Source organism: Vitis riparia, chromosome 17, assembly GCF_004353265.1.
Source record: "Vitis riparia cultivar Riparia Gloire de Montpellier isolate 1030 chromosome 17, EGFV_Vit.rip_1.0, whole genome shotgun sequence".
Taxonomy (NCBI): Eukaryota; Viridiplantae; Streptophyta; class Magnoliopsida; order Vitales; family Vitaceae; genus Vitis; species Vitis riparia.
Genome location: NC_048447.1, coordinates 12,336,876 through 12,362,148, shown reverse-complemented (window position 1 = coordinate 12,362,148; position 25,273 = coordinate 12,336,876). Strand labels below are relative to the sequence as shown.

At 41.0% G+C, this 25,273-nt stretch overlaps 5 protein-coding genes across 5 annotated transcripts; 2 read left to right on the top strand and 3 right to left on the bottom strand.

Annotated features, from left to right (window-relative positions):
* Window positions 1–915: 915 nt before the first annotated feature.
* On the bottom strand, window positions 916–2,807 carry LOC117904100 (secreted RxLR effector protein 161-like). The gene is made up of 2 exons (XM_034816620.1): window positions 2,375–2,807; window positions 916–977 (listed from the first exon to the last, which is right to left on the bottom strand). The coding sequence occupies exons 1-2, from the start codon at window positions 2,805–2,807 to the stop codon at window positions 916–918; spliced, it is 495 nt and encodes a 164-aa protein (XP_034672511.1).
* Window positions 2,808–4,971: 2,164 nt separating this feature from the next.
* On the bottom strand, window positions 4,972–6,514 carry LOC117904429. Its single transcript, XM_034817018.1, has 2 exons — window positions 5,351–6,514; window positions 4,972–5,243 (listed from the first exon to the last, which is right to left on the bottom strand). Exons 1-2 carry the CDS (start codon window positions 6,105–6,107, stop codon window positions 5,215–5,217), a joined length of 786 nt encoding a protein of 261 aa, XP_034672909.1. The 5' UTR covers window positions 6,108–6,514; the 3' UTR covers window positions 4,972–5,214.
* Window positions 6,515–9,033: 2,519 nt separating this feature from the next.
* On the top strand, window positions 9,034–10,498 carry LOC117904099. Its single transcript, XM_034816619.1, has 2 exons — window positions 9,034–9,249; window positions 9,560–10,498. The coding sequence occupies exons 1-2, from the start codon at window positions 9,034–9,036 to the stop codon at window positions 10,496–10,498; spliced, it is 1,155 nt and encodes a 384-aa protein (XP_034672510.1).
* Window positions 10,499–20,565: 10,067 nt separating this feature from the next.
* LOC117904893 lies at window positions 20,566–23,318 on the top strand. The gene is made up of 6 exons (XM_034817702.1): window positions 20,566–20,602; window positions 20,886–21,206; window positions 21,283–21,549; window positions 21,640–21,967; window positions 22,049–22,151; window positions 22,272–23,318. The coding sequence occupies exons 2-6, from the start codon at window positions 21,037–21,039 to the stop codon at window positions 22,277–22,279; spliced, it is 876 nt and encodes a 291-aa protein (XP_034673593.1). The 5' UTR covers window positions 20,566–20,602; window positions 20,886–21,036; the 3' UTR covers window positions 22,280–23,318.
* Window positions 23,319–23,607: 289 nt separating this feature from the next.
* Window positions 23,608–24,903, bottom strand: LOC117904894. The gene is made up of 2 exons (XM_034817703.1): window positions 24,658–24,903; window positions 23,608–24,550 (listed from the first exon to the last, which is right to left on the bottom strand). The coding sequence occupies exons 1-2, from the start codon at window positions 24,777–24,779 to the stop codon at window positions 24,037–24,039; spliced, it is 636 nt and encodes a 211-aa protein (XP_034673594.1). The 5' UTR covers window positions 24,780–24,903; the 3' UTR covers window positions 23,608–24,036.
* Window positions 24,904–25,273: the final 370 nt, after the last annotated feature.

Here is a 25,273-nt window from a genome sequence, read left to right as displayed (position 1 = left end):
GTTAATTCTCTAATGCGAGGAAAAGAAACAAGTGACCGAAACTCCCTTTTTGCATGAGGAATCTGAGCCTAGTGATCTGAAACTCCAAGAAACACTTTTCTTTGTAAGTAAAATCAGCTATTGTTTTTGGTTAGCTTAAAACCTTTCCTTTTTCATTCAAGCATCTTTATGTTTTCCTTTAAAGCTAACCTTGAAATGAAAAGGCACCAATTCATCTTTGAATTAATATCATTTGTGAAGTGAAAACCCATCCCAGTGAACGATCCTAGAGCCACTATGCTATAGTAGCTTTGTCTTTGCTACCCTAGTATATGGTGTAATAGGTTATAAATTTTGTTGATTAATCCCTTAATCAAGGAGCACCAGCTGGACACGAATCAGCTGAGACACCAATTAGGCATGAATCAGCCAAGGGTAAGTGGACGCTTGACATCATTTAAGAGGTCTTTCGAAAGCTTCTTCATCAAGCAATTTGGAGTTTAACCACAAAATGACCATCTTGCATGAGCTCAACCAATTTCACATGGTTGTGAGAAATCAATAATTCAGCAGCAGTACTTACAGCCTCCTATAGTATTTTGCATGACTGTGCGAAATTTTCACATGATCATATGAAATCAACTTACACATCTTCCTTAGTGTGCAACATAATTCCACCTTCTAGTCCATTTTGCATAGTCATGCAAAAATTTTGCATGATCCCGGTCACTTTGTGTATCGACGCTCATGATGCTGTTGTGGTTTGGTTTGATAGTATTAATAATTCTAAGCTTATTGGTGGGAGTGGTCTACCAAAGCCCTACATTGTGATAATGTTAAAATGCGGTTACTGTAAAGAACTTAGCAAGGCATCAGCCGTTGCATGCTGCTTGAAGAGTGATGAAAATCTATTGCTTGATGAGGTCATCAATGTTGCTAGCGAACTGAAACAATCAGGATTGCTACAGAACATGCTAAACAGAATGCTGAAACTAAGGCTGCATTGACCCAAAAGAATGCCAGAAACTTTTGAAAGATGGAAAGAGTACACTTGATAGTATGATTTGTTATAAATCAACCAAGGTGAATACCCCAATTTCATATATACTGGAATATTTCTTGTTATAACTCAACCAAGGGTGAATACCCCAATTTCATATATACTGGAATATTTCTTGTTATAACTCAACCAAGATGAATACCCTAATTTATATATATACTGGAATATTCTTGTTAAAATCAACTAAGATGAATACCCTAATTTCATCTATACTGGAATCTCCTGATTAAAAAAATGAGTAGAAAAATAATAGCGGAAACATACCTGAATCCATTGAAAGAGAAACCTTATAGGAAGAAAACCCTTTGAGATGGTCTTCCAATTCTGGCCACTAGATTCTGTGTCAATTTCTCTCTGAGAGGATTTTCGAAAATTGGAATGCGTAGTGGTAGAATGGGGACCATAACCCTATTTATAAACTGCTAGGGCAGTTTTAATTTTATCACAATTATATTTCTGCCCCTCATAGAAATAATAATTATCTAATGGTATCTACACAATAATCTCATGACAATTATACCCTTAAGCCAATTAATCAATTATTAATTAGATCACTATATTTAGGCTTAATTAAATGATAGCACACACATTTTAATTATTTACATGTGTGGCCCAAATTATAGATTAATTACAAAAATTAATCTAACAATCTCCCACTGGGCCACATGCATATGTAATCAAATAAATGTGCTTAACCTTATGAGCTCAAAATTTGCTATCATGTCCTTAGGGTATATCCGAACAATCTCGTCCATTAACTATACTGACATAGGATCAAGGTGGTCTTTGTTACATCAATCGTTACTAGACCAATCAATGGTCACATATATCTATATAGCTAAATGACATAGATCAATCATGAGTGCATAGCATGGAAATTACATGCAATGTGATCTGTTCATGCCTATTTCCAACTGGTCCTACTTAACTTTATTGAGATCAAATCTTTAGCATAATTTAACAGAGTGCAATAAAATGAATACTTTATTTCTGCAGAACACAATCCAAATTTATAGATAAAGTCTAAACATAACATAGAGCAATATACAATGAATAATATAAACTCCCACTAAATTTGGATATCCTCAAATGAGACAACACCCATATGAGCAGTGTGCTCATGAAAGACCTTGGGTGGTAATCCCTTTGTAAGCGGATCCGCTATCATGGAGTTTGTTCCAATATGCTCTATGGATATCTGTCCACTCTGTACTTTTTCTTTTACAACTAGGAACTTGATATCAATGTATTTTGATTTTGTAGAACTCCTGTTGTTATTGGAATATAAAACTGCTGATTTATTGTCACAAAATATCTTCAGTGGTCTTTCAATACCATCCAGAACATGCAGCCCAGTGACAAAATTTCGTAGCCATATTCCTTGATTGGATGCCTCATAACATGCTACAAACTCTGCTTCCATGGTGGATGAAGTTACGAGTGTCTGTTTGGCAGACCTCCATGAAATTGCTCCACCAGCCAACAGATAAATATAGCCTGATGTGGATCTTCTGCTGTCTTGGCATCCAGCAAAGTCAGAGTCGGAATACCCAATGAACTCTAACTGATCCAATCTCCTATATGTAAGCATGTACTCTTTTGTTCTCTGTAAATATCTCATAACCCTCTTGGCTGCTCTCCAATGATCCATTCCAGGGTTACTTAGATATCTGCCTAACATGCCAACAATGTACGCAATATCCGGACGTGTACATACCTGAGCATACATTAGACTCCCCACAGCCGAAGCGTAAGGAATCTTCTGCATTTCTTGACTTTTTAAACTATTTTTAGGGCATTGATTAAGACTGAATTTGTCTCCTTTAGCGACAGGGGTATCACCTGGTTTGCTATTTTGCATGCCATACCTTTGGAGGACTTTATCAATATAGGTCCTTTGTGACAATCCTAAAATACCCCTAGAACGATCTCGGTGTATCTGGATTCCTAAGACAAAGGAGGCATCACCAAGATCTTTCATCTCAAAATGTTTTGATAAAAATCTCTTGGTGTCGTGCAATATGCTAATATCATTTGTGGCTAGCAATATGTCATCGACATATAAAACCAGGAAAATATACTTACTCCCACTGAATTTGTGATACACACATTCATCCATAAGATTTGCCTCAAAACCATATGAGACAATAATTTGATGAAACTTGAAGTACCACTGACGAGAAGCTTGCTTGAGCCCATAAATGGATTTAGTTAATTTACAAACCATATTCTTTGAGTCTTCGGACACAAAATTTTCTGGTTGTACCATATAAATTGTTTCATCAATGTCACCATTGAGAAACGCTGTTTTAACATCCATTTGATGTAACTCAAGATCATAATGTGCAACTAGTGCCATGATTATCCTGAAAGAGTCCTTCGTAGAAACTGGAGAGAAGGTCTCTTTGAAGTCAATTCCTTCTTTTTGAGTAAAGCCTTTAGCTACAAGACGTGCTTTATACCTTTCTACATTACCATTTGAATCCCGCTTGGTTTTAAATATCCATTTACAACCAATGGGCTTCGTACCAACCCAAACTTTATTGTCTTGCATAGATTTGTACTCTTCATTCATGGCTTCAATCCATTTCTGAGAGTTGGAACTTTTCATGGCTTGCTGGAAGTTGATTGGATCATCTTCCATCATTCCACTTTCTACCTCATGTTCCTGGAGATATACGATATAATCGTCCGAAATTGCATTTCTCCTCTCTCTCATGGATCTCCTTAATGGCATATTTTCTTGAGGTTGTTGAGTTTGTTCTTCAGGAGCAATGTCCTCATTTGCAATTAAGGGTTGAACAATATTGTCTGTTGGTTGAGGATCCAAATTTACTTCTTGATCAATGATAGGTAGTGAAACCTATACATTATCAAAAGCAATAGTAGATCCCTCTTCCTCCTCAAAGACAATATTCCTAACCTGATTTCTCCCCCCTAACTCAACATCCTCAAAAAATGTTGCAGTTCCCGTCTCAAAAATTGACCTAATAGCAGGATCATAAAATTTAAAACCCCTTGATCGCTCTGCATAGCCAATAAAGTAGCTGCTAACTGTTTTAGAGTCCAATTTCTTTTCATGAGGCTTATAAGGTCTCGCTTCAGCTGGACATCCCCAAATATGAAAATGCTTTAAACTGGGCTTTCGACCCGTCCAAAGCTCATAAGGCGTTTTAGCAGCCGCTTTAGTTGGCACCCGATTTAGGATATAAGCTGCCGTTTTGAGTGCTTCACCCCAGAGTTTTTCGGGTAAAGTAGAATGACTAATCATACTCCTTACCATGTCCTTAAGGGTTCGGTTTCGTCTTTCTGCTACACCATTCATGCTAGGTGATCCTGGCATGGTGTATTGAGGGACGATCCCACATTCCTCTAGGTATTTAGCAAATGGTCCTGGACATTGTTCACCTGATCCGTCATATCTACCATAGTATTCACCACCACGGTCAGATCTGACGCTCTTTATTCTTTTGTTGAGTTGTAACTCAACTTCTGCTTTAAATGTTTTGAACACGTCCAATGATTGTGATTTCTCATGTATAAGAAATAGGTAGCCATATCTTGAATAGTCATCTATGAATGTTATAAAGTACTGTTGACCATTCCAAGATGCCGTAGGGTATGGTCCACAGATATCTGTATGAATTAATTCTAAGACGTCTGTAGCTCTATTTGCACCTAATTTCTTTGTTTTGGTCTGTTTTCCTTTAATACACTCAACACAAATATCAAAATCTGAAAAGTCAAGTGAATCTAAAATCCCATCGGACACAAGTCGCTCAACTCTAGATTTAGAGATATGACCTAGGCGTTTGTGCCACAATGAGGCCGAATTATCTTTATTCAATTTACGTTTTGTACCTCGTGATTCCACATGCAAGGTTTCATTATAGGACGGAACAGTTTCCAACAAATATAGATTATCATAAACATTAAGTAAACCGGTTCCTACAATATTTGAATTAATAGATAATGCAAATCTATTGTTTCCAAATGAACAAGAATAACCTGATTTGTCCAAAACAGAAACTGAAATTAAATTCCGTCTGAAAGACGGTACAACGAAAGTATCTATTAAATCCAAAAAATAACCAGATTTCAATAATAATCTAAAGTGCCCTATTGCCTCCACTTCTACCGACTGACCGTCTCCGACATAGATGCATCTTTCAGCATCACTTGGTTTTCGGTAACTCAGGCAACCCTGCATAGAAACACAAATGTGAGTAGTAGCACCAGAATCTAACCACCATGTGTTTCTAGATACTGAAGCTAAATTAACTTCAGAACAGACCAAAGTAAGAATTATACCTTTCTTAACACGCCAAGCAGCATACTTGGTACATTCCTTCTTAGTATGTCCAGGCTTATTACAGAAGAAACATGTTACCTCAACTTTCTGTTTCTTTTGTTCTAGGCCATTAGAAGCAGCAACCTTATTATCCTTATTCCTTCGTTTGCCCTTATCCTTGGAAGTGCTAGCCAGATGAGCACTTTCGGTCTTGTCTTGCTTCAATCTCTCTTCCTCTTGCACACAGAATGAAATGAGCTCATTAAGAGTCCATTTATCCTTTTGACAGTTATAACTGACCTTGAATTGATTAAATTGTGCAGGAAGAGAGATGAAAACCAAATGCACGAGTAAATCATCAGATAACTCAAGTTTCAAAGCCTTAAGTTTTGAAGCAAGATGAGACATCTCCATGATGTACTCCCGAACATTACCCTTGCCTTTATACTTCATTGAAATCAAGCTTGCTAAAAGCGTGCTCGTTTCAGCCTTATCGTTTTTGGCAAAACGTTTCTGAATTTCCGCAAGGAAGTCACTGGCATTAATAACCTCATCGGTTACCGCACCCCTGAAAGCTTCTGGAATTCCGCGCTTCATGATCATAAGACTTAGCCTATTTGAACGTTCCCACTTACCCCAATAAACCTCATCCTCTTGAGTACTTTGCTCATTGAGTTCATCGGGTTTGGGCATTCTCAAGGCTAAGTCTATATCCATGCAGCCTAAGAGAATCATCATATTCTCTTTCCAGTCCTTAAAATTAGTCCCATTTAACATAGGGACATTATTGATGTTGGCAGATATAGAAGTAGTTGATATAAAAGCTGAATCCAGAACAAAATAAAATGAATCAAATAAACCATCATGCTCACATAAAATAAGCAATTAAACACATAATCTTTAAATTTAAAAGCAAATTATGACATTTCAAGATACCTAGCACAACATTAATATCAAGTCTTTGGACAGTAATATTAACTGTAAGTGGTACTCTTGTTGTAGTGATCAAACATTGATGATAAGTTATGTCAAATAATAAATCTATCTTTGGATTGATTTATTATTCACATTAAGTTACCTTTATAATCATCACATATTTATCATCACAGGTATGTATGCAATTTGACCAAATATTAACTTTCCTTTGGGCCAGTCAATACCCGCATGAATCACATACACACAAATATCTAACACCTCGAACAGACTAATCTACACGAAAGATGTCACTTTGGTGATTTTCCGCTTTAATTAGCCTATTTAAAATGTTAGATCAATAACTTAAATATTAATATCATAAAATGCTATTAAATAATAATAATAATAATAATAGTAATAAAAAAAAATTTATCAACTCAATATTTCATAAATCTTAATCCATTGACATATATATATATATATATATATAATATATATATATATATATATATATATATATATATATATATTAAAATAATAACTCAAAAATTAATCAAGGAGTTGGCTCTGATACCACTTGTTATAAATCAACCAAGGTGAATACCCCAATTTCATATATACTGGAATATTTCTTGTTATAACTCAACCAAGGGTGAATACCCCAATTTCATATATACTGGAATATTTCTTGTTATAACTCAACCAAGATGAATACCCTAATTTATATATATACTGGAATATTCTTGTTAAAATCAACTAAGATGAATACCCTAATTTCATCTATACTGGAATCTCCTGATTAAAAAATGAGTAGAAAAATAATAGCGGAAACATACCTGAATCCATTGAAAGAGAAACCTTATAGGAAGAAAACCCTTTGAGATGGTCTTCCAATTCTGGCCACTAGATTCTGTGTCAATTTCTCTCTGAGAGGATTTTCGAAAATTGGAATGCGTAGTGGTAGAATGGGGACCATAACCCTATTTATAAACTGCTAGGGCAGTTTTAATTTTATCACAATTATATTTCTGCCCCTCATAGAAATAATAATTATCTAATGGTATCTACACAATAATCTCATGACAATTATACCCTTAAGCCAATTAATCAATTATTAATTAGATCACTATATTTAGGCTTAATTAAATGATAGCACACACATTTTAATTATTTACATGTGTGGCCCAAATTATAGATTAATTACAAAAATTAATCTAACATGATTGACATTGACTTTTCTATATATGCCAGCTATTATTGGGTTTCATCACTCCGTCATAAATCTCATCAAGAATTTGCAGGATTCCATAAAAGTGCTCTTCTAGATCTGACATACACATCAGTGGAGTCTCTTTCTAAAATATTTAAGCTGGATTTACCATTTGATGTATTGCTTTTCTCACTGTTGGGAGATAATATCTATGACTTGGAGAACTGCTTGCTCATTCAATCATAGAAAGTCTCCTGGGAACAAGGGGTTTTAGAGACACTCTATCCACTGTGCTACACTAACAAAAAGGGAAAAATGGATTATGGAGCTGGATTGTAAATAAACTAGAAAATGATGAGCTCGAAAACACCAGGATTCAGGACAAGGTGATGAGTTTGGGAAGCTGATCAGTGTATGGAATGGGATTCAGGTCTTGAGGAAACTACTAAGTATAAATTGACGGAAGTCTTGTCCAGCCAACTGTTGCTTCTAGATCTGTTAAGCTTGAGGATATTGTGAGCAAGTCAAGAAACAATTTACAAAGTTGTCAGCAGATCCAACTATAGTTTTTCAATTGGTTGGGGAACAACCTGTATTTTTACTGGCTCTAAGGATAAGATGATCGATGATGATATTCATCTGACACAATTTGCAGTTGCTTTGAATGGAACATCATGAGCAAATCCAAATTCCCACAGATGGGAGAAATTGATGTTCATCAAGGAAGCCAAGTTAGGTTTTCTCCATTACAAATACAACAGACTGGCATCTCATCTGCTCAAAGCAGATGAAGTCAATTCCTTTCAGATGCTCCAAACAGGCAGTCAGGCATGTCAAGCTCAACAGTTCAGTAGTTCTTTGGTCAGTATGCAGCGGCGACATTGTAGGGACCCATCCCTGATGACACGTGGCACGCGTCCCCTGACGACACGTGGCACATGACCCTACCCGGAGTATCCACATCCGGATTTCCCCAAGAGTACACGTGGCGCGCTTCCCTATCCGGACCACCGCCATTATTCATCCGGCGACCTTTCATATTCCACCCGGATGTGTTCATCCGGATCACTGGCCAAACTAAGCGTGCCTCACTACGTCATTCTGACATCCTGTCACAAATCATATTCCGATACCTGCAGAGCGAAAAGACAGAAGTGACAGCTGGTCACTTCCCACGATCTCTGACAGCCGTTCGCAGGATAAGGATGTCCCTGCCACCATCCAGTGGCAATCATGGTAAACCAAAAAGCCTTCCATCATTTATGGAGGAGAGAGAGAGTTTCTAAATGGTATATATATGAACCTTCGCACAAAGCAGAAGGTAAGCTTCTCAATACCTAAAAAAGGCCAACTGTGCCATCTGCTTTTATCTCTTTCTATGGCTGACAAAACCATCGGAGGGTGTGTCCGGACACCCCGTCCGGACGCCTTTTGCAGGAACAGCTGAATCAGGAATGTGTATTCGTTGAGATCGTATTTTTATCCACTTGGTAATCACGTGGATTGCAGAGAATACGAGGCCTCAACATTGGCGCCGTCTGTGGGAAGTTTTTTTCACTGATTCGGTAACTGGCAAAAATGGCCACGCCTTCCCGAAGCCATTCATCTGACAGAGGAGAGGAAGATAATTCCGAATGGCGCCGCGCCATCGAAAGAAGGCAGTTAGCAAGCGAGCGACAACTACAAACTCTCCTCCAGGAGACGACAAGGTTAAGAGAAGAAAATGCGATATTACGTATCCAGGCATCGTCGACAGGAATTCCCCGTCCCTGCCACCATCCAGTTGTCACTTCTGTCTTTTCGCTCTGCAGGTATCGGAATATGATTTGTGACAGGATGTCAGAATGACGTAGTGAGGCACGCTTAGTTTGGCCAGTGATCCGGATGAACACATCCGGGTGGAATATGAAAGGTCGCCGGATGAATAATGGCGGTGGTCCGGATAGGGAAGCGCGCCACGTGTACTCTTGGGGAAATCCGGATGTGGATACTCCGGGTAGGGTCATGTGCCACGTGTCATCAGGGGACGCGTGCCACGTGTCATCAGGGATGGGTCCCTACAAACACCTTTCTGCTCTCATATCATCCATTACGAACCCCCAAGGGGTTCCTCGTACCAAAGTTCTCCACATACGATGGGTGCAGTGACCCCTTCGACCATATCATGCACTATCGACAGCTCATGACCCTTGATATAGGCAACGACCCGCTGCTGTGCAAAGTATTCCCTGCCAGTCTGCAAGGACAGGCTCTCTCATGGTTCCATCGCCTGCCTCCTAACTCGGTAGATACCTTCAGAGACCTTTCAGAAGCTTTCGTGGGACAATACCTGTGCTCCGCCAGACATAAGCAAAACATCAGCACCTTGCAAAATATAAAAATGAAGGACAATGAATCCTTGAGGGAGTTCGTGAAACGATTTGGCCAGGCTGTCCTGCAAGTAGAAGCTTGCAGCATGGACGCTGTCCTACAAATCTTCAAGCGATGTATTTGCCCAAGCACTCCATTTTTTGAGTCACTGGCTAAAAAGCCTCCCATGACGATGGACGACTTGTTTCGACGTGCAAACAAATACTCAATGCTCGAAGATGACGTACGGGCAGCTACCCAGCAAGTATTGGTTGCCGGACAATCGTCCAAGGGTAGCACAGAGGGAAGCACTAAACCTCCGGACAGGCCAAGACCATCCGATCGAAGGCAAGAGGGGCCAAGCCGCCCGGAGGTGCCACCTCTCACACCACTCTCTATAACTTATGAGAAGCTTCTCCCTATGATCCAGAACTTGTCCGATTTCAGGTGGCCCAGACCCCTCGGATCGGATCCATCCAGGAGAGATCATAGCAAAAAATGTGCTTACCATAAGGAGCATGGCCATACAACGGAGACGTGCAGAAGCCTCCAATATTTGGTGGAAAGACTTATAAAGGCGGGTCATTTAAGGCAATACCTCCGTTCAGATGCTAGAGATGGGGATGCCTCCCGGGGTCGCGACTCTGGGCCCCACGGCTCCAGCCGCCCCCAAAGCCGTCATAAACTACATTAATGGAGGCCCGTCGGATGAAGAGCTCAATTCCAAGCGAAAAAGGCAGAAGTTGTTACGGGAAGCGATGGTGCGTGAGCGTATCAATTCCATCCGGCCAGGGATAACCGAAGGGGGCCCTCACCCCATAGACGGAACAATCATTTTTCTCCAGTAGACCCCACGCGGATATTACGTCCGCACCGTGATGCCCTCATTCTATCCTTGGGGATAGACAACTTTCGACGTAAGACGCATCCTGATGACCCAGGAAGCTCAGCTGATCTGGTGCAGGCATCAGTCATAAGCCACATGGACACAACTTAGTCGGCCTCGAAAACCCTGGAAGGATTTTATCCGGATTCAACGGGGCATCAACTATCTCGTTGGGAGACATCGTGCTGCCAGTCCAAACTGGCCCAGTCACTCTCAACGTTCAATTCTCGGTGGTACAAGATCTGTCACCCTTCAATGTTATCTTGGGACGCACATGGCTACACTGTATGAAAGCCATCCCCTCCACATATCATCAGATGGTAAGCTTTCTCACTGAAGATGGGCAAATCAATCTATATGGCAGCCAACTAGCCGCTCGCCAATGCTACCAGATAGCAAGAGAAGCAGGAACCAGTCGGGAGAATGAACCCCTCCCCGAATCCACCCATGCACGCGATCAATAGCAGTCACTGTGCCCGGCGGATAGAGATCCCCCGGCAGCAGATCCCTTACAAACAATCCAAATTTCAGAGGAAGATTCTCATCTTACTCATATCAGTTCCCTTTTAACGCCCGAAGAAGCTCAGAATATCAAGACGTCCTCCGGCAAAATCACGACCGTTTTCGCATGGGCACACTCTGATATGAAGGGAATTCACCCCTCGATAGTCTCGCATAAGCTTAACATTTTACCAATGGCAAAACCCATCCGGCAAAAGGTTAGACGATTTCACCGGATAGACAAAAAATCATCCGGACGGAGATTGACAAACTGCTAGAAGCCAGATTCATCAAAGAAGTGGAATATCCGGACTGGTTGGCAAATGTAGTAGTGGTACCCAAGAAAGAAGGCAAATGGCGCGTCTGCGTCGACTACACCAACCTCAATAAAGCATGCCCAAAAGACAGTTTCCCTTTACCACGAATAGATCAGATTGTGGATTCCACCGCTGGGCAAGGGATGCTCTCCTTCTGGACGCTTTCTCCGGATATCACCAAATCCCCATGGCCCCAGATGATCAAGAAAAAACAGCCTTCATAACGCCACACGGACTTTACTGTTACAAAGTCATGCCATTTGTCTCAAAAACGCTGGCGCCACTTATCAAAGACTGATGACAAAGATATTCAACTCTAATTGGCCGCACAGTAGAGGTATATATTGATGACATCGTGGTTAAAAGCAAAACTCGTGAAGAGCATGTTCTCCACTTACAAGAGGTTTTTCACCTCTTAAGGAAGTTTGACATGAAGTTGAATCCTTCCAAATGTGCCTTTGGCTAAGTGCTGGAAAGTTCCTGGGCTTCATGGTCAGTCAAAGGGGGATAGAGGTGAGCCCAGAACAAGTCAAAGCAGTCGTAGAAACCTCACCCCCCAGGAACAAGAAGGAATTGCAGCGCCTCACAGGCAAGCTCGTCGCCCTAGGGCGTTTCATAGCCCGTTTTACCGATGAGTTGCAACCCTTCTTCCTGGCAATCCGCAAAGCAGGACCAAGCGGATGGACAGACAGCTGTCAAAGCGCTTTTGAAAAAAATCAAACAGCGCCTCATGCAACCACCCATCCTAAGCAGCCCATCCCCAGAGAAAAATTGTATATGTACTTGGCTGTCTCAGAGTGGGCAATCAGCGCTGTCTTATTCCGCTGCCCATCGCCCAAAGAACAGAAACCCATCTACTACATCAGCAGAGCGTTAGCAGATGTAGAAACCAGATACTCAAAAATGGAGTTAACGGCCTTAGCTCTTCGAAGTGCCGCCCAGAAGCTCCGCCCCTATTTCCAAGCACACCCAGTGGTCGTACTAACTGACCAACCCTTCGCAATATCTTACACAAGCCGGACCTAACCGGAAGGATGCTTCAATGGGCCATAGAATTGAGTGAATTTGGAATCGAGTTTCAGCCCAGATTATCCATCAAAGGCCAAGTAATGGCTGACTTCGTGTTGGAATACTCTCGAAGGCCCGTCCAACATGACGAAACAAGTGAAAAACAATGGTGGACATTGCGGGTTGATGGAGCCTCACGGTCATCCGGCTCCGGAGTAGGGCTCCTACTGCAATCCCCCACCGGAGAACAGCTGGAGCAAGCCATCCGGCTGGGATTCCACGCCTCCAACAATGAAGCAGAATATGAGGCCATCCTATCCGGATTGGACCTTCGCCCTGGCTCTATCCGTCTCCAGGCTTCGAATCTATAGTGATTCCCAACTTGTGGTAAGACACGTTCAAAACGAATACGAAGCCAAAGATGAGCGTATGGCGCAATACTTAAACAAAGTAAAAGATACTTTGCAGCGGTTCACCGAGTGGACAATTGAAAAAATCAGACGGACTGAAAATGCGCGTGCCGACGCCCTGGCAGGTATAGCTGCCTCCCTCCCCACCAAGGAAGCAATACTACTGCCTATATATGTACAGGCCAAACCTTCCATCACGGAAGCCTCCACTTGTAACACATTAAGGCAGACGAACGGATGACGAGGGTTGGATGAAAGATATCATTGAATACCTCCGGACGGGCACCCTGCCCGAAGAATCTAAGCAAGCCACAAGATCCGGGTGCAAGCCGCCCGCTTCACCCTGGTCGAAGGGCACCTGTACAAGCGATCCTTTACAGGCCCCTACCTCAGATGCCTGAAACATTCAGAAGTACATTATGTATTAGCTGAATTACATGAGGGTGTATGTGGAAATCATGCTGGAGGGCGATCACTGGCACACAGAGCCCATTCGCAAGGTTATTACTGGCCTACGATGAAAAAAGACGCGGCAGCATACGTCAAAAAATGCGACAAATGTCAAAGGCACGCCCCCATACCACACATTCCATCGGGAGAGTTGAAAACAATCTCAGGTCCCTGGCCCTTTGCACAGTGGGGCATGGACATAGTAGGACTCTACCAGCCGCACCTGCCCAGAAGAGATTCCTGCTTGTCGCCACAGACTACTTCAGTAAATGGGTAGAAGCCGAAGCATATGCTAACATCAAAGACAAAGATGTCACCAAATTCGTATGGAAGAACTCATTTGTCGCTTCGGATTCCCCAAACAATCATAGCAGACAACGGTCCACAGTTTGATAGCAGATTTTCCGAAATTCTGTTCAGAACTCAATATTCGGAACTCATATTCTACACCACGCTATCCTCAAAGTAATGGGCAAGCAGAGGCCACAAACAAGACTCTAGTCACGGCCTTGAAGAAAAGACTCGAGCAAGCCAAAGGGAAATGGGTGAGGACTACCCGGCGTCCTGTGGGCTTATCGAACCACACCCGGACGTCCAACAGGAAATACTCCCTTCGCCTCGCATATGGAATGGACGCGATCATTCCCACCGAAATTGGCCTACCCACTATCCGAACCGAAGCAGGAAGGCAGGATGATGCAAATGCAGAATTAGGAAGAAATTTGGACTGGGCGGATGAAATAAGAGAAACTGCAGCCATCCGGATGGCAGACTATCAGCAAAGGGCATCAGCTCACTACAATCGCAAAGTAAGGCCCGAAGCTTCAAAATGGTACGCTAGTACTTAGAAAAGTTTTGAAAACACTGCTGATATGGGGCAGGAAAGTTCCAGCCAATTGGGAAGGCCCCTACATAGTATCTAAAACAAGTGAAAGAGGAGCCTATCATCTACAGAGTTGGATGGAACCCCATTGCAGCGACCATGGAATGTATCTAATTTAAGCAGTATTACCAGTGAAAGACGAGGCAAAAGATAGAAATACAAAATGAACAAATGTATTTTTATTGATATTTGGGGAATAAATCATATACAAAAAGGCCTCCGGACTACAAAAGTAAGAAAGAAGATAGCAGATTTTCTTTACAAAAGGAAAAGGCTGTCATTGGAGCAGGTTGCTGTGCAGCTTCTCCATTCACCCGGGGGGAATTGAAGGAACGTCCGCTTGATGCCATGTTTCTCATACAGCAGCGATAGCCGAACAAGTACATGTCATCAACTTGTTTCTGGTACTCCGCTTCAAGTTCCCCCCTCTCCGCAGCAAACTCACCCTCCAGCTCTTCCTTTTGCGTTGACAAACGCAACTGCAACTCTTCTTCTGCGTCTCTCAATAGACACCTCTGTCCGGAGGTGCCTCACCTCCCTCCTCAAAAGAGCCATTTCATTCTCCGCCTCAAACAGGCGAACTTCCATAGAGTCCTCCCGGTTCTTCGCCACAGCAACCTCCTCTCGAAGAGCCTCGTTCTCCTCTCGAAGAACCTTGTTCTCTTCTCGAGCAGTAGAGGAACTGGCTTCAGCCTGCTCCAGTCTCAAACGCAACTTCTCCTCATCACCTTTTCGCTGAGACACGAAGGATTTTGTGTACTCAGCAGTCTCCAACAGGTGAGAAAGAAGATTACGTTGAAGAGCCATACCGCGAAGGCCACTTACCAGCTGCAGGAAAGTACTCAAACAAAGAAAAACCAAGTTACAAATCATATGACCGGCGCATCAGTAGGACAAAAGAATCAAAACGCAAAGTATACCGTCTCTACTGTCTCGAACATCAGGGCTGAAGGTACTCCAGCATCTTCGCCAGAAGGAATCTGATTTAGCTTCTCTTCCATCTCCGCGTAGCTGAAAGGGCTAGCAGGGATGAAAGTGGCATCATCAAAAGGACCCTCTCCCAAGGAAGCATTGGAGACTGATTCCTCCTCTGGAGCCGCACCTTCAGCATTCTCAACCGGCTGGGCTTCTTTGGGTGGAGCCTCAGCCGGCGCCAGCATTGGAACCTCAGCCGACGACGACAGCACTGGAGCCTCAGCCGGCACCAGCGCTGGGACGGCCGGGCTCTCTTCCGCCATCTCCGCTGCATCCCCTTCCGGATGACCCTCCGGACGGATGAACAGCTGACTTCGATGCCTTCCGTGAACCGGTCCTGAAGCCGCCCAGCGAGGCCAGACTTCAAGTCGCGTACCAGACGCAACCTTCTCCGAGTTGGCCCCTTCACAGGTACAAAGGGACGGGGGCTTGGCCCATGCACAGGCAACTCCTGGCTGTCAGCCCCCATTTCTCCCGTTGGGGTGCAACAGGAGCCAAGTCGGCAACCTCATCCGGGTGAGCTGAACCGGGTTGATTTATCGAAGCTGCTTCCTCGGCCAGAAGAACCATCCGGACGTCTGGTGCCACCGAGGGCCCTGAAAGATTAAGGCCCTAATAAATTCAAAAGTGGTTGAGACAGAGGCCGGGAGAGGATTTTCCGGCTCTTCAATATAGCATTCCGCTTCATAACCAATGGGAGGCGGTACAAACTCCTTAGGGGGAGTTGGGATTTAACGGCCTACCCTTACTTCTTACTCAGCTTCTTCTTCTTCTTCCTGGAGTACCAGCAGGTGGAGAGGATGCGGGCCGTTTCCCACCGAGCCTTCCGCAGAAGCCCTTCTTGTCTCTTCTTCTCCCGTTTGTTGAGACGGGCCTTGCGCTCCGGGCATCCGCCTTTCGCACCCCCTCGTAGAAGGGAAGATTTCCAGAATGAAATGCTCCCCAACTACCACTTCTTCAGGCAGCCGCCTGGAAGTATGTTCAGCACGTATGACTGAGGCTGCTGGACGACCAAGCGGAGGTTCTGCGCAGAAAGAAGCAGTTCGCATCTCCGCTCGGCCGAGTTATCTCGAAGAGCTTGTTCAAGCGGTCGAACGAAGCCTCTCCACCCACTCCACCAGTTTTCCCCTCTTATCCTGGTCTGCACCCAAGCAACCAAAATATGTCAGCCGCCTAAAAACAATGCTGACTTACGAACTATGCAAAAAACATAAAGTAGCTTAGCTATACCTGGAATCTCCAGTGACTGATTGGGAACAAAGGCCTATCCGGATGCTCAGACAAACCTGCCCATACGCCCTTGACCAGCACCTGCCCCTTGGCGGCCTTCTTATTCGAATCCGGTAGTTGTCACCAGTTGCAGAGACGGAAGGCTGCGACGAAGCTGAAGATGTTACTCTTCACCTTCTTGATCGAGTAAACGAAAAGAACCTCCAGTAATGAGAGGTCCAAATTAAACAACATGCTTAGGATGCTGCACCCCATCAGCACCCGGATCATGTTGGGATGTACGTACACTGGAGGAATTTGGGTGAAGTGCAGAAATTCCTTGAGCAGGGACGGGACAGGGAACCGGAGCCCAGCATTAAACTGCTCCTTGGTAAAGAGTATCGCGTTATTTTCCAGCTTCTTAGGCAACACGCCCTCTCCATCAAACAGTTCCACAGACACGCCATTAGGAAACGCAAAACCGGTCGCAAAATTCCTTCGCATTCAACTTTTCCACAGACTTTTCAGCGCGAGCGTCACCAGACGGGCGAGATGAGGCAATTTCCTTAATAGCAGACATTTTCTAGCCCAAAGACAAAGCAGAATCTGCATGAAAGGAATCCAACAAGTCAAACAAACAGAATCGACCCCACAAAACCTCAAACCCTACCCCACAGGAGATTCGATGCCCCACCAAAAAAGCAAAAGCGCAGGGGGGCAACAGAAACCCCAAACACACCCAAAACGCAGAAAAAGCTAGCACCGAACAGTCAAAACGCCCAAAAGCTTCCTCAAGCAAACCAAAGGCAAACCAAGAAAAGAGGAAATGAGAAGGAAAGAAATCAGAATAGAGTTGCGTACCAAATGTAAACTCGAAAGCAGGGTCGGAAACCGCAAATACAGTCACCGTCACCACCTGAATGCTGCCGGTGCACTCACAAGCGAAGATAAACAGCAGGCAAATGAAGCGATTGCAAAGAAAATGCAGTAAGAAAAATGCACAGGGAGGCCACAGGCTGCTATTTATAACAGACAGCCCCTCGGTATTCCAAGCGTTCAGCAAAACGATATCATTAAACCGACACATTGCCTAGGGAATACCCAGAGACGGCGGCTCGCCATAAATGCTCTCCTGTCTCTTCGCCCCCGCTCGCCACGTGGCCCAGTGAGAACAAAAAGCAACTTCGGTTTTCAAAAAGCAATCATTCTTTTTTAACCCGCCCATTTTGCTAAGGCAAAATCGGCAAGTTAAAAAGGGGGCATTGTAGGGACCCATCCCTGATGACACGTGGCACGCGTCCCCTGACGACACGTGCACATGACCCTACCCGGGTATCCACATCCGGATTTCCCCCAAGAGTACACGTGGCGCGCTTCCCTATCCGGACCACCGCCATTATTCATCCGGCGACCTTTCATATTCCACCCCGGATGTGTTCATCCGATCACTGGCCAAACTAAGCGTGCCTCACTACGTCATTCTGACATCCTGTCACAAATCATATTCCGATACCTGCAGAGCGAAAAGACAGAAGTGACAGCTGGTCACTTCCCACGATCTCTGACAGCCGTTCGCAGGATAAGGATGTCCCTGCCACCATCCAGTGGCAATCATGGTAAACCAAAAAGCCTTCCATCATTTATGGAGGAGAGAGAGAGTTTCTAAATGGTATATATATGAACCTTCGCACAAAGCAGAAGGTAAGCTTCTCAATACCTAAAAAAAGGCCAACTGTGCCATCTGCTTTTATCTCTTTCTATGGCTGACAAAACCATCGGAGGGTGTGTCCGGACACCCCGTCCGGACGCCTTTTGCAGGAACAGCTGAATCAGGAATGTGTATTCGTTGAGATCGTATTTTTATCCACTTGGTAATCACGTGGATTGCAGAGAATACGAGGCCTCAACAGACATGGTCTTAGGTTTCAAAATCAGATGGGTTCAAAATTGATGCACAGTCAGCACACCACCTTCAGTGTGTCATTTTGCATTTTCTTGGCGGGTCCTTCCTCTAAGTGCGTAGGCTGCTACCATTCCCTACTTTAGATGTGCAGTGCACCATCTCTTCTACCACCTCCCTTCCTCTTGGTGCCCATTGTCCTTCTCCTGTTGCATTTCCTTCATCTGTGTGAATTTACGCGTTTTGAATTAGTTTTTCAAAAAAAAAATTCTGTTAAAATAATTCTTGTTTTTCCAAAAACTCTATCCTTAGGAAATTCTAGATCAAAAGAATTCAGTTTTTGATAAACTTGGTGCCATTCTCCTTTTGGCATGCATTTTTAATTTTTTTCTCATTTCCTCTATTTTTAATAAACATGAATGAATTTTATGATTTCAAAAAATAGAATTTATGAAATTAATTCATATAAAAAATAAATTGGGTCTTGATGAGGGCTCGACATACATGAGATATTTGATTATTGATTGCTATGCTTGATTGATATTGATTGATTTTGTTATATTGTGATATATGAAATATTTCATATTCATTATTATGCACTAACCCTATTTCCATGATAGTATATTATCATAAATAAAATGCAAGTCTTGTATAATAATAGTTTAAACTTCAATAAAGAAAGTTAGATACATGTTTTCTCTTTTCCCTTATATATAAATCAATTCTTTTACCCACTTTTAGATTAAAAAAGAAAAAGAAAAAAAAAATGAATGTTGAGAACAATTTTTATGGTCTACTATGCAATTCATCACCTCAAGCTGCACGCCATGATCTTCAGGAGGGATCACTACCAGCTGAGAAAGAGTATAGAATTTCTACGACCAGACATTCGGAAGACTGTTGCAGTGCATCACTACATTTAGTGAGATATCATGTCAATCTTCTTATCACCCAATGTTAATTAATTTTCAAATCTTCTCTTTTGTTCAGGACATGATTATAGAAATGTTAGGTTTGCTTCTTGTTTAATCATATACTTGATTAATAATTATTAATGTATTATGATTGAGATTTCCTATACCGATTGATTAGTTTAGTATATTTTTCTATATCTGAAAGTTGTTCTGATGTGTTCAATTTATTTTATTAATTATTGTCATATAATTTATGCATAATGACTTCATATTTCCCCTATTTTCTAGTAATTGAGCTTCATTTTGACTAATTGACTTATTCACATAAATTTTTTGAATTTCATGAGTATTAGCTTGTGTTTGATTGGTGTTTTTAATGATTATCCAATAATTTTTAGATTAGTTGTTTGCTTACTTTGATGATTTAACCATTAATTTTAATAAAATTCTATCAACATGTTTAATTTTAGGTGCATTTATTTTTATAGCTTATGTGCATCATGCACATTGCAACACAATGTTTCAATCCTTAGTGTCCTAGTTAATCCTTCTTATAATGAAATTCATTAGAATTCATCCTTGAGATAGGATCAACGATGAAAATATTGGTAATTACGGATATATCGGTATTTCGATATATCGGAAATATCGAAGAAATATCAGCATAGAAATACTTGAAAAAACTAAAAAAAAAAATGATAAAATAAGTAATCGATAGATTCAATATTTGAATTTTAAAAATAATAAATATGAATTTTAGAAATATATAAAATTAGAATTGAGTTAAGAAATATTGGATTTTATTGAATAAAATAATTTATATAAAAATATAATATATATATATATGACATCTTGTTAAAGACAATATTTATTTTTAAAATTTTAAAATACTTTTATTAAAACATGTTTTATTACGTTTTAAATGAAAATTTAAATTAATTTATATAAAAATATTTTATTTGAGATTTAATTTTTAAAATTTTATTAAAATATGTAGCAATAACTTTTTTATTAATATTAATTTATTTAAATAATTAAAATTATTAATAATTTATTTTATTAAATTAATTTTAATTTATAAAACGGGGATAAAAACGAAATTTCAATCCATGGTAGTGAATTAATCAAAATAAAGATGGATAATTAATAATTATTTATACAGAGGAGAGGGAAGTTGCTCTCATGGTTTGTTTCCTTTTTTTTTTTATCTCTACTAAATCTAAAATCAAAATGGCCACCCACTTCTCTCACTCGGGCATCAAGAAGCCCTTTTCTGAAGTTGCCCTCCAAACAAGAGAATCCCTAAAAAGGCCCTATTTTCCTCTGCCATTCTCAATCCTCGCAGGTACTAATCTAATCATGTTATTATCTTTTTTTTTGCAACCCCCGTTTGATTCCCAAGAAAATCCATCCCCCATTTGATTTCCGGGAAAATTCATCCTTGTTTGATTTCCGAGAAAATCCATGCAAAATCCCCAAGGAAAACCAGAAAAATTGCTTTTTTTTTTTGTTTTTTTTTTGTTTTGCTCCCTGTGTTTTCTGGATCTGTTCTAGGGGTCTCTTTGCTTTTGTGCCAGTGGATTTAAATTTCACGAACCTAAATCCACGATTTTTTATGTTAATGACAGGTTTAACGTTCATAGGATTGTCAGCTACAATGGAGTCAGACATATTAGAGACAACATATATGAAGCGACAGCGGAAGCGGAAGGAGACATTCTTAAGTTGGTGACTTTGAAAGTAGTGGATCCAAATGACACAGAATTTCTTTCCTATGAAATGACAGAAGGTTTGGATAAGGAGCATGTGTTAGTTGGTTATGATAGTTATGAAGAACCAGGACGACGTGTAATTGTTTATGAACGCCACCAAAGCCTACAAGATTGGCTCCAACAGCATCAAGTTGTGATTGGAGGGAGACTTAACCAAGAGTTGATATCCATTATATGGTATTTTTGTAATCAATATTTACTTTTTATTTTTTTTATTTGATATATTTTAATTTAGTTAATATTTTCTATCCAGGGACCTGCTTAAAGCCATTCAATACTTGGTGCCATTAAGAAAGCTGGAAGGTGGCTTTGACATGCATAATGTAGTAGTGGTGAAGGGAAGGGGGAAAATTACAGGATTATGGGATGACTATGAAGGACAAAATCTTCAGGTTATCCGACTAGAAATTGCAAGTGTGTTAGAAAACATTTTCAGCCGCTGCTATGGGCTTGAAATAACTCAAATTGAAGATTTCAGATCCCTTATTGCTGTTTTAAGGAAATCAGACCTACCTCATGAGTAAGATTATTCTTATTATTCTTATATTAATATTTATTTCTTGTTTTAATTTATATTACTTATTAATTGTTGGTTTCATTTCTTATACAGCCATGTTTTCAGGATCATACACAGACATCCCTTGCTTTTGACCCATTCTTCCCGTGTTGCTTTTCGATTGCTTGCCTACACATCTATACTTAGATATAATTCCAATTACCGAACATCACAATTTGTTGGAGACTATGATAATTTTTTGTCTGCTTGTTCTTTAAGTCGTCCGTGTATTAGCACTTCATGGACCCAATGGGTAAAATATAACAACAGACCAAACTACTATAGCCAAGAATTGAAGAGGGCTTTGGCATTGCCGTCTACTCCGTATTCAGATTCCCCTTGGTCTTTTTTTAAATTCATGAGAAATCTTGTAGCCCGTGTGGTAAGTTTAATTTATTTAGATTTTATTTATACGTTATTTTGTTTTATAAATCTAAAAGATATATGTGTTTATGTAATGTAGGGAAATGCTGAAGATTTAGACAAAGAGTTAAACCTCATTTGGCCCGGTTTTCTTGGGATGATATTTGAAATGCTACTAGAATTTCAAGTAGTTTTGATTGATAGTAAGTGTTGCATACAGTGTTCTTATGCTAATTTTTTTTTTCTTGGTTGTGTTATGCGTATATAAGTAAAATTGAACTATTTGAATTAGTACATTTCTTAAATTCAACTTCTGATTGCAGGTGTCTGAGGCTTTTTCTCAAAGGATGTTGCTGGAACTTCACGAGGATATACTGGAAGATGAGCTTCTAATCAAGGTTCCTGGAAGTGCATACTCTGGAGAGAAAAGCACCACCACTGGAGGTGAAATCGAGGAGCTAAGTCCTTCAAAGCTTAATAATTCGGAAACCCATTGTGAAGCATCAACAGGCAGTATCTGAATCATTTCCCATGTGGTTGTTGTATCCTGCAGATTAAATGAGTTTGATCATGAGAAATTTTGTATTGGAAGCATGCATTGCAATGACTGAGATTCTATGGAATGCTGGTGGTAAATATTTTGTATCTTTTATCATTAGATAGACTTCAATTTCCCTAGTGGAACCTGCAATGACTGAATGTTACCACTGAATTATTTACATAGTCAGGAAGATAAATGAGGTAGTTCTGTTGAGTCGATGTTGATGAGGAACTCAGAATTGTTTGACCAATATATTTCTAATCAGTGCAATGGCTTTTCAAGATGGTGGACCATGTAGTTGACTGTCCATGAAAATAGTAAATATGTGTGCTTTAGGGAACCCCATGGTGGCTGTAATATCACAGTTCTTGAGCTATGATACTGTTCATCGTCTTGCAAGTTTCAACCACCAAGTTCCTTTTCTTGTCTGGTGGTGATATTTGAGCAGGGTCAGGTTTATGTGTGTTTGTATATAATCTAAGAAATGACAGACTAATGTTGCATTAACCAAATCCAGAATCAAGGGCATTTGGAGATTCACGAGGATATACTGGAAGATGAGCTTCTAATCAAGGTTCCTGGAAGTGCATACTCTGGACAGAAAAGCACCACCACTGGAGGTGAACTCGAGGAGCTAAGTCCTTCAAAGCTTAATAATTCGGAAACCCATTGTGAAGCATCAACAGGCAGTATCTGAATCATTTCCCATGTGGCTGTTGTATCCTGCAGATTAAATGAGTTTGATGATGAGAAATTTTGTATTGGAAGCATGCATTGCTATGACTGAGATTCTATGGAATGCTGGATTGATGCAGGGCTATTCCAATGATACTGGTGGTAAATATTTTGTATCTTTTATCATTAGATAAGACTTCAATTTCCCTAGTGGAACCTGCAGCAGGCTGTACAAGAAAAAGGATCAGGGTTCTGATTTTTACCATGTTAAATTTGAGTTTTCGTGATTTGTATTATTTCCCATGTTCGGATTGAGTTGGCATACATCTTTGTACCCCAGCCAAGACTCAACTCAACAATTATCAATTCAAATTCTATACAAAGCAATTTAACTGCCATTCCTGTTTGTCAAAAGCAAGTTCACAACCATAAGCATTAACATGAGGAAGCCCAAGCCCTGCTCTTTGAACGCCTGGTTATCATTGATATTAAATTTCAAAGTGTCTTCACAATTTGTGTACAAAGTTAACCAAATTTTGACCTACTTTTCAGAACTTTGGTATGGCCTGCCTCAAAAACCCTCAGGAATCCAAACTGAAACTGGGCTACTATTGGAAGAAATTTCATCGTGTACTCCTGTAAAGGTTCCCAGCCCTATGTTGGGAGAACTACGCATATGTTAGCATCATACTATAGTCCTGATAATGGATTCTCCAAAAGAATCTGCACTTTTGATCATAGTGAGCTTACCAATGTTGTGTTTGTGGAGGGGACGCAGGCCTCCCTTGAAATACCTAGATGCAATCTTGCATATGGAGTCAAAGCAGATGTCATCACTTGGAGGGGAATTAGAACTACTGTCCTGGACGCGCTCAAACTTCATCACCCACGCTGGCAGTCCCTGCTGAAAAGAACTGCTCAGCTCTATCCATGAAGCTGCTAGGGAATCTAAAGTGCAACATCAAAGCAGAGTGAGTTTCCGGGGCTTGCATATTGTGCTTCAAGGCCATTTCTTCACATGTTTTTAATCCTTTGCTATCTCTTTGGTTTCGCATCTTGCCAAGTCGGAGGCTGTTTCCTGAGGCAACACCTTTACCTAAAATACCCCGGGTGCTTCTTGCATTATGACGGCTGGGTCTTAAAGATACGTCCATTAGAAGTTTTCTAGATTCAGGTCCCACTGTATTGCATTCACTAGAATCATCCATTCGAGAACTGTCTTGGATCAAATTCGATCGAACTCCAGGCAAAGCATTTCTACAAGACCTCAGTAATGAAAGAAGCATGTCCATACTGACTTCTTGTTGAACCACACCCTTGTTCTGTTCACATCCATAGCAGGCAGCAACTAGCGTGCCAGCCAAGATTGGCATCAACTCAGGGTCGCTGAAGAACACATATGGCAGATCACACACCTGTTTACTTAAATCTCAACAGTTAGATTTTCTCAATAACACCTTAAGATACAAAAATCCTGTTAAAGATTCACCGACCTTGTGAATAATGGTTGGGCTTTTTCCCCATCGCAGGACAGCTTGGTTCCCAGGGTGGAACAAGGAAAAATAGCTAAGAAGCAACAGAGATTCAAGCAGAAGCAAACCAACCTGGCATACATAGAGGAGACAACAAATATTTAGCAAGGGCTGCTTCAAACATTAAAAGAAAGAAAGAAAAAATCCTGTTCCATCTACAGCTATGATGTAACACAAACATGAGCCATGAACAATAGTTGACTGCACTCAAGAGAGCTTTGTCCTCACAAGTTAAGAATCAAGAACAATAAACTATTATCTCAAATCATGGATGATGTAATATATGCATGAGCACTGGTTATATCTTCCTCTCAAAAGATGTGACAGACTCGTGCCTCAAGGCACTTGAGCTAGAGGCTTACACCCAAACAGTCCATGCCGCCTGCCCCAAGGTTTGCTGTAAAAACAAGGAAGGTTTAGGGAATGAAACTGAACATTTATTTCTATAGTTTAGGGAAACTCCCCACAACGGTGTCTTACAAGGAAGCAACTTGCTTAGTTAGCTTATCTATAGTTTAATTATCTAGGTAAGGGATCCATCTAAAATGATAACCCAACTTTGTAGATATATTGAAAT